The sequence below is a fragment of the Aegilops tauschii genome, chromosome 3, assembly GCF_002575655.3.
Source record: "Aegilops tauschii subsp. strangulata cultivar AL8/78 chromosome 3, Aet v6.0, whole genome shotgun sequence".
Lineage (NCBI taxonomy): Eukaryota > Viridiplantae > Streptophyta > Magnoliopsida > Poales > Poaceae > Aegilops > Aegilops tauschii.
This window is the reverse complement of record NC_053037.3, coordinates 16,369,394-16,378,778: the sequence shown is the minus strand read 5'-3', so window position 1 is coordinate 16,378,778 and position 9,385 is coordinate 16,369,394. Positions and strand designations below refer to the sequence as shown.

Below are 9,385 nucleotides of genomic sequence, written 5' to 3'. Positions count from 1 at the left end.
TCAAGTCCTCAAAGCTCTTGCAGATTTCACAAACCATTTGCCGATCTGACCCCATCTCATGAGGATGGCAGCTGCAAATCCAATACCAAAGCCCAACCCGACGAAGAGAAACATGAGAGGACTTCTCCCCATGCGCCGCACTTGGAGGAGCGGGGGAATGTCGCATGGGTTGGACAGTGGCGGTCCGCACAGACCCAGATTCCCTTCAAATGAACTGTTTTGAAACGTCCCAAAAAATTGACCTGACCGAGGTATCCTTCCCACCAACTGGTTGTTGCACAAGTTCAAGATACCAAGAAATGTGAGATTTGTTAGTGCCTCCGGAATTTCACCAGAAAGCTGGTTCTGAGACAGATCTAGTGATTCTAATTGAGTCATCCCGCCAAATTCCTGCGGAATATCGCCGGTGAAGGCATTGCCTGACATGTTTAGTACATGTAACGAAATAAGTCTCCCAAGCGATCCAGGAATGGTGCCATCAAATGAATTATTCGACAGGTCAATTGCTGTAAAAGTGGTCAATATCTTATCAAATGTCCTATAGATGCTTTTATAGTATACTGTAACAGTATCCTGATAGGGATCTCCAGAACTTCCGTTAGAAGCACTAATAACATAACCTGTAGTGTTCAACTCCACCATCATTGATTTCAGCCCCTCAAACCAATCTAGACTCAAATTGCCAGAGAAATTGTTCGAGGCAACATCAAGAATCTGCAAGCGAGAGAAGTATTCTCCAGATTTGTCACTGCTATGAAGATCACCACCCACTGAGCCATAGAATCGGTTGGATCTCAAGATAAGGATACGAAGTTCGGGAAGTAGCCCCAGCCATGATGGAAAAGTACCCACCATGTCATTGTTTCCAACGTCAAGGAGCTCCAGCTGCAAGCACTTGGTAAGTGTCGTTGGAAGCTGCCCTTCTATCTTATTGCCATTCAAGTCTAATGTCTGAAGCATACATTGGCCTTTGATGTTGTTAGGTAACACACCTTCAAAATGATTCTCCCGCAAACTCAACACGCTCGTGCAACCATCTTCTATTAGACAGCAAGGTATCCGCCCGCTGAAGTTGTTAAAAGATAGGTCGAGGACATTGATAGTTGAATCACAAACTGTGTTAGGTATGTGTCCACTAATCTTGTTTCTAGAAATACTGAACTTATTGCCAAGATAAAGAGTGAAGTTTGGAAGCAATGAAGAGAAACTATTGTTTGAATAGTCTAAGATGGTCGCTGGGGGGCATGGCATAGGAATCTGCCCCTGAAGCTGATTGGAGCTGAGATCAAGAACTTCCAACCGATCAAAAGGGAGAACATATGAATTAAGTTGCATACTGCTGAGCATGTTGTGTGAAAGATTCAAATATGTAAGGCTACTACTCCATGTCGCCCATATCCACTTTGGAATAGCCCCACTGATTCTATTGCATGACAGGTCCAAGTAAGACATTTGGTTAAGGTGTGCCAATGAACTTGGGAATCCCGTTAAACCGCAACTTGCTAATTCTAACCAGGTAACTCGAGGGATATAGATAGATGGGGAGTTGTTACCTTCTCCATCCATGTCCATGACTGATAGATAGTTATTGGAAAGGCCCAAGTGAACAAGATTTTGTAACCTCCAAAATGAAGAAAGACCTACCAAACCCACTAAGTTATTCCAGCCAATATCAAGATATGACAAACTTGTAAGTTGAAAGAATGACTTGGGAATATTTCCTGTCAATTTATTTACTCTTAGGTCCACTGACACCAAGTGTGAAGATGTTGCATCGAATTCTTGTACAGAGCCAGAGAGCTGGTTGAAGCTAATATCTAAGCGTCGCAATGTTGGAATAGTGAAAACAGATGCTGGAATTTTCCCTGCAGAAAGAGTAAAGACGTTACGTACTCTGGCATACCAGTTAGACTATCATGTATGATATACTTACAATAAATAGTTCTAGAACTTTGTTACTATGAAGTGTACGACTATGCATGCATACATGATTAAAAAAAATCTTTAGTTCATGAGAATAATACAGACAAATGGCAGAACCATATATCCCTCCTTATTAGTAACAGTTACTTTTCAAGATTTTGATGAATGATTTTTCTAAAGCATTGCATCTTTCTACTCCATTGCATCTTTTGTGATGTAAAAAAGAGGTAATTGCAGTAGAAAGTTGGGAGTTATGCAGTAGAATCTAGCATGAACATATGGAAAAAGGTGGAGTAGAAAGAAGTTAAGTGCAACAGAAAATGCAGTAGAAGGAAGCTTCCCTTAAGCCCATGCGGGAGCGTCTACTCTTAGAGGGTGTTTACCAGTTAAGAAACTGGTAAACGTTTATTGGCAAGTCAAACCCAATATTTATTAGACAACTGTCAGAGACATGGACGTGAGCATGTCAAGTGAATTAAAACTCATCTTATTTTCTTCAAAATCTACTAATCTCTTTGTTACCAGTACAAGGACAGCAGGGCCATATAGCCACCACTCCACCTCTCATTGAGTCTTTTCTTTTCTTTGTGTCTCACCGCTAGTTGTCTTTTCTTTGTCTCCCAAGGAAATGTACAAAGGTAAAGAATGTAGAGAATAATGTTTGGAAGAACCATATAGCCACCGCTCCACCTCTCATTGCTCTTCGATGTCTATTGGGATCAATGCCTCTTAGGTCTATTAAAAATGTAATGAATAGAGGATACAAATGTTGACCAAGGGACGTCTAATAGAAGACTGGATGAGATGGTGTAAATAGCCAAGAGAAAAAACGCAAGTAAATGACTATACAATCCTTCTTCTAAATAGCCTGGAAACACGAGGGGAACAAGTTTCTTACAAAACAATGAAGCTAAGGGAAACCAACAGGAAACATTATCTAATTAAATTTCAAGTCTTATATTTTGAAACAAGACTACAACACTATATACTCCTATATGACTTAGTTTTTTAAAGAGTGGTGTTTCCGCATCGAATTCCTATCTCACAAAGGAAATAGAAATTATCTTATCAGATGTGTGAAGGGAGTGTCTCCTCTAGGTAATAAAAGCAAAATCCACATCAAGGCTTAACGTTTGCAAAGACTTGAAATTGCTAAAAGAGCCTGGTTTTCCAAAGGAGAAATTGGTCCCGTCTAGCATTATTGTCTCTAAAGAACTTGTGTTGGAGAAGTTGGGCATGTGCCGTGAGAGATTCTCATTAAAGGATAAATCAAGAGCTCGTAGAGTTTTTGATTCAAAGGTTCTACAAGGGAACCGCCCTTGGAGATTTGTCCAACCAAGTTGGAGCACGGTTAAATTGAGAAAATCCATGAACAACTCTGGAAAAGAAGATGGTATATCAAAGTTCATTTCTAGGTTGATCACAGATAGAGAGTGAAGGGTTGAGAGGGACGGACAGATAGGACCGTTGAGGTGACAATTACTCAAGCTAAGAACTCGGAGATGGGGAAGAGATTTAGAAAGAGCATGGCACCAGTCTCTACTGCTAGACATATCCACTTCATCAAGGTAGAGCTCTCTCAGACTGCTGAGGTTAGCCACTAAGATCTCAAAGTTCAGTACCTCCAGCTCGGTCTGAAAAAGATCATGGGTTTTGGTAACATGGCCACAAAAAGAATCCTCAGAACTGGGACCATAGTTAGCAGAAAGATCCAAGGAGATAAGGTTGGCAAGTTTGCCGATGCCAGTAGGTATCTGGCCAACGAAGCTTGAATAGGAGAGGTTGAGGTGGGTGAGCGAGGAGAGCCTCTCAAACCCTTTTGCCGGGAGACTGTACGGGCCAAAATTATTCATGCTAAGGTCAAGTACTTGGAGCAAGGTGAGGTTGAAGATTGCAGGGTCAAGGCCATGACTGCACCCACCGAGTTCCAAAGCAGTGACATGGCCCGAGGAATTGCTGCAGCCGACGCCTTCCCAAAGACAACAGTCGGTACCATCCTGCCATGACTCAAGGGGGTTGCGGTAACGGAAGGAAAAGAAGGATTTCTTTAGTTGGAGGAGGGTTGCAGCCTGGTCTGGGTGGCATCGGAGAGTGAGTTTACCGTCACCGTGGGAGTTGGAGGTGGTGGCAAGTGCTGCGAGCACCACAAGAAAGACAGGTACTACCCGGCAAATCGAAGCCATTGGTCCTAAACAAAGCACATCACTTGTTTGTTTTCTTTCTTAGAGAAAGGCAGGATCGCTGCAAGGCCTTTTATAGAGGGATTGTTCAGTGCCAAAAAAAAAGCAAGAGGTTCAGAAATAAGGTGGCGACGGATTTATCAGGAGGTATATTATTTCAAACTTAAGAGCATCTCCAACAACCGCGCTAAACAAGCGCCGCACCGCAAATTTTGCCATTTTAGCGCGCGCGCAACCTGTCGACAAGCTCCAGCGGGCGCGCAATAACCGCGCGCGCGGCATATGGGGTTGGGCGAGCGGTCCGAATCGCCAACTCGCGCTGCGTATTTGGGGCGCCCGCTTCCGCGCGCAGCACACACGAGTGCTCGCGCCGCACTCTCTCCTCCCTGCCACCTTTGACCCGATGGACGCACGCGCCGGCACCCCGCTCACCCCATCCTACAGCCGCGACCCCTCCACCGCCGCCGTCACCGGAAACCCTAGCGCGGGGAGCGTTGGCCTCGCCACCGCCGGAGCTCCTCCGAGCATCGGCCTCGTGCGCGGCCTCTTCATGCCGCTGCGGATGACCTCGGCGGCGGGTGGCGTCGCGCCAGCGCCGCCCCCTCCCCCTCGAAGCTCCCCAATGCGGCGCGGCCGAAGAAGGGCAAGACATCCGCGAAGAAGAACAAGGCGGCGGACAGCTCCGGCACCTCGAAGGCAAGGAGAAAGAAGCTTGCAGGGCATGTGACGGGCGCGGCGGCTACCGAAGCGCCGGCGGCCGACGCGCACAATGTGTTCGACGATATGCCCCAAAGGTAGAAATTTTTTCCAGCTTTTCTTTTCTTGTTATTTTTTGAATGCATTCATATAGATAGCTTATTTGCATTGTTCTATATATTTGGTAGTGTCAACGATGATGCATACATGTCAACTATGGGTGTTGGCTCCAACAATTCGCATTGGTCTCAAACCAATGACATGCATTTCGAGGACCATGAGTTCGAGGTGGACGAGGATGGTGAGGGCATTGTCGACGCGCCGAAAGGAAGAGCGGGCAATTACACCAACGCCGAAGACATCTTACTATGCAATACTTGGTTGCAAGTGTCGAGGGATCCATCCGTTGGAGGTGATCAAAGTAGAGATGCTTATTGGGGGCGGATGAAAGAACACTTTGATGTTCGCAACGTGAGTGGAATTGACCGCTTCGAGAGATCACTTCGGTCCCGGTGGTCGACAATCAACAAGGATTGTCAAAAGTGGGCGGCCGCACAAAAGGCGGTTGACAAGTTAAACCCAAGTGGCACCAATGAGGACGATAGAGTAAGTGGCATTTCATCCATGTTCATCATACTTGTTGGTGTTTGAAGTGCTAACTTGCTTTGTTTTCATGTAGTACAACATTGCACAAAACTTGTTCAAAGGAGAGGAGAAGAGAACCAAGAAGGGGAAGATCAAGAAAGGAAGGATATTTACCTTGCCTCATTGCTATGAAGTGTTGAAGGATGATGAGAAATGGAAGAAGCGTGATGATTTGGATGATTTGGATTTGAGCAACAAACGCAAACGAACAATTGAGTTGGATGATGATGATGATGAGGAGGATGATGCATCAAGTGATGACGGCAAGAGAAGCCCCACACCCAACTCGGTTTCATACTCGAAGCCAAAACGACCGGATGGGTGCAAGAAAGACGCAAAAGAAAAGAAGAAGAGGAAAGGAGATAATGAGCTCAAAAATGCTATGGAAGCTATTGTGAAGGCAAGAAAAGAAGCCAACGAGGTGAGAAAAATGGCAAGGAACCAAGATGCCGCGGCCGAGGAGAGGAAGGTGGCTTTGGATGAGAGGAAGATGAGCAATGAGGAGCGAACTAGATTGTTGGAATGGGAGAAGCACTTGTTCTTCTTGGACACATCTATCCTCAATGAGGCGCAAAAGGAGTATGTCAATTTTGAACTTGTGGGCATGAACTTTTATTCATCAAATTGTTTGTGTGAAATTTATATGTTATGTTCATTGCATTTTGAATGTTTGAAATTCATTTTGTGTCCAAAATGCAATATATGCAATGCCCAGCGAGTCACGCGCGCTGCATTTTTTTGCGCGCTACATTTTAGCGCGGCTGTTGGAGCCAGCGTTGCCGGCCGCGCAAAACCAAGCGAAGGGCGTGCGGCAAAATAGTTTTTAACGCGCGGCGCGTTGGGCGGCTGTTGAAGATGCTCTAACGCTGGTCTTCCCTGAAGTCGTCCAATGGATGGAATGGGATAGGGAGGAAAGCTCCAGCATGGCAAAGGTTGTAATGACGTGTGAGACGGGTTGCGCGTAATGGTTACCCTTGTAGATTTTTCGCTTGGACAGCTGCCATACGTGCCACCAGACAGACACACCAGCTAGTGAATTTTTTTTGGAGCTATATTAGTATCAAAAACGTTCTTATATTATGAGACGGAGGGAGTAGTAGTTATTGCAAAATTTATTGTAGCGAAAGTGTGCGAAGGAGGAAGGAACTCAGTTCACTGTCCAAGAGGCACTGGATTGTGATTTGTGAGTAGTGACCAGTCGGCCACCATCGAGTGTTGCAGTTAATTGCAGCAGCAGCAGCATGTTGCTGTAGCTATAAATATCGTTGATTGATAAGTACACATGCTACTTGTCATGTCCTATTTACGACGTGTGCCACGGGCGTTAGATTATGCCGAATAGTCACCCTTGGGTTTCGATCAAAATTGTGTGTGTGCTTTGGATGGGTTCTACAGTACATAATTGTAGACTTGTCTTGAGACGCTATGCAGACACATTCAGTCATTCAGATAAAATCAGATCTGCAAAAGTGCTACTTGTCCTTCAATTCGTCTACCAGTCAAAGGATGCACCAAACAGAACAGATAAGCGACAGAGTGATTACGAAACATATAATCGGGGATTATAAACGGAAGGAGGGAGCACACATTTATAGGGTGAACAGTACTGACCTGAGCACAGGAAGCCAAGGAATTGCGAAACCGCGGGGGCAAATAAGTAACAGAAACAAACCAAATGGCGACGGGGGCGGCGAATCTGTCCATGGCTCGACTCCCCGGCGGCGGAGGCACCTCCGTCAGCCACGGGACGCCGCACGCTACCTCCCAGCACCACCTGACGCGCAACGCCACCGGCCGTCGCGGAAGCAGCGGCCTCCCATAGAACGGAAGCTCAGATAGGAAGTGCGGTGAGCTGCCTGTGGCCAAGCAACCGGTGGCTCGAGAAAGCGGCGCGCTGCAGAAAGGCTGAGACGCGGCGAGGCAGAGCGGCGTTGGAGCTCAGAACAGCACAGGGAGGTCGAGGAGGCCCAGCAACACTGGGCCCTCTACGCCACGCACAATAGTGGCCACTGGGCTGCAAGTAGCTCACTAGTTCGTAACTCCTTTGATTTTTATCTCCTCGAATTTCTTTTAAATAATATATATACTCCTAATTTTCTTTAGAAACACATACAGACGTAGACGACCACAAATATAAACTTTAGATTGACGAAATCAAAACTGCGATTCTTAGTCGACGAAACGTCATTTCTCACTAACGAACTTCACCGAAAAATCTAGATCAATCGACAGGAAAATTGTCACCCAATAAACGAATATTGCCGAAAAGTCTGAAATAAATCGAAAATGCGAGCACACATGCTAAGTTTAAGACTTGGACCTGGTCGACAAATTGTACCACAAGGAACCTAACCATTTAAGAGTTTGTTGTACTTAATATTGTACCTAACAATAATGTAACAAAATCACGCATCGACACTTTGGAATAGGGATAAAAACGGAACGGAAACTTTACAATTTCCCGGAGGAAAAATAGAAACAAAGAGGAAAGATTAAAGCGGGAATGGACCTTTGCAAAACGGAAACGGGTTTTTTCTATGCGGAAATGGAAATAAAATTGTAACGAGGTTTTCCAAGGAACATATACTGTTTCCATGAATATGGAATTTTCGTTTTTACTATAGGCCGATGGCTGCATCGTAGCCCAACCACCAAACAACACACAGCAACTCATTGAGCACAATGACCATGACTCAAAGGGTGCTAGGGTAGTGGAAGAACGAGAATGATTTCTTTAGTTGGAGGAGGCTTGCAGCTTGGTCTGGATGGAGCCGAGAGCGAGGCTAGCATCAACGTGGGCATTGCACGTGGTGGTGATTGGGAGGAGCAATGCGAGAAAGAGAAGTAGTGGACACCAAGTCGTAAGTCAATGCCATTGGTCTGAACTCTGAAATCTTAATACATTAGTGTGCTTGTTGCGTTTCTTACATGGAAGCAGTGATGCAAGGCTCGAGAGAGAGCAAGAGATTCAGAAATAGTGCCGAGACGGATTATTCAGCAGTCATGGTGAGTCAAGTTTAATACTGCATGAATGCAACGGGCCAGGACGGAAAGGTCATACGTGTGAGACTGGTTGATTTTCCCTCTGGATAGAGAACATATGTGCCATGGGAAAACCATATTAGCCAACTTTCTTTTGAGCTCCCACTAGTTATTAGGAGTATCAATTTTGCCAAGGAGGGTGGTGCTTGGTTCACTGTACCACTTGTCAACTAATTACTAATTAGAGATTTAACCAGTGGACCGCCATTGATATGGTTTATTGATTGATACATACAACAAGAAAGGAAAGCTATGGCGACGCGTACCTCGGGTGAATCAGTCCCATCGGCGACCTGATGTGGGGGCGGCCAATCGATCCATGCCATGGCTCAGCTGCCTAGCGGAGGCTGATCGATTGGCCCGACGCGGGACGTTTCCTCCCCCGCGTGCCGGGCGGCGTGACGGCACCACCATGACCGCAGCACAGACAGCGAAGCAACGGCAGCGTTGCAAAGCTGGAAGAGAAGGCGGAATTCGCCACGCGACCGCGACGATGGTGAAGCAGAGCGCCTTTTTTTGCGGGGTGAGTGAAGTAGAGTGCCTGTTCCGCGCTGTTTTTTTTTTTTTGAGAAACTGTTCCGCACTGGATAGGCAGCAAACGCACACCCAGCGGCTCTTGGTACATCCCACTTAGAGATGCTGTTGCACATATTGTACCTTGGGCCGACCGCTTTTTCCCCAAAAACCGACTACTGCAAGATTTTTTACAATTTTCCGAAATAAAAATATTTGTGAATTTTTGAAAAATATTTCGGGACGAATGTATGATAAATAATTTAAAACATGTACAGGAATTCTAAAAGATATTCACCGAACTTAAAAAATATATATGAATTTTAAAAAATATCGACTAATTTATTAGAAATGTACATAAATTTGAGAATGCTCATGGATTTAAA

At 45.5% G+C, this 9,385-nt stretch overlaps 1 protein-coding gene across 1 annotated transcript; it reads right to left on the bottom strand.

The window, feature by feature from the left end:
* Window positions 1–4,106, bottom strand: LOC109768104 (receptor like protein 24-like). Its single transcript, XM_073511463.1, has 3 exons — window positions 3,407–4,106; window positions 1,622–1,865; window positions 1–1,423 (listed from the first exon to the last, which is right to left on the bottom strand). Exons 1-3 carry the CDS (start codon window positions 4,104–4,106, stop codon window positions 1–3), a joined length of 2,367 nt encoding a protein of 788 aa, XP_073367564.1.
* Between the last annotated feature and the right edge of the window lie 5,279 nt (window positions 4,107–9,385).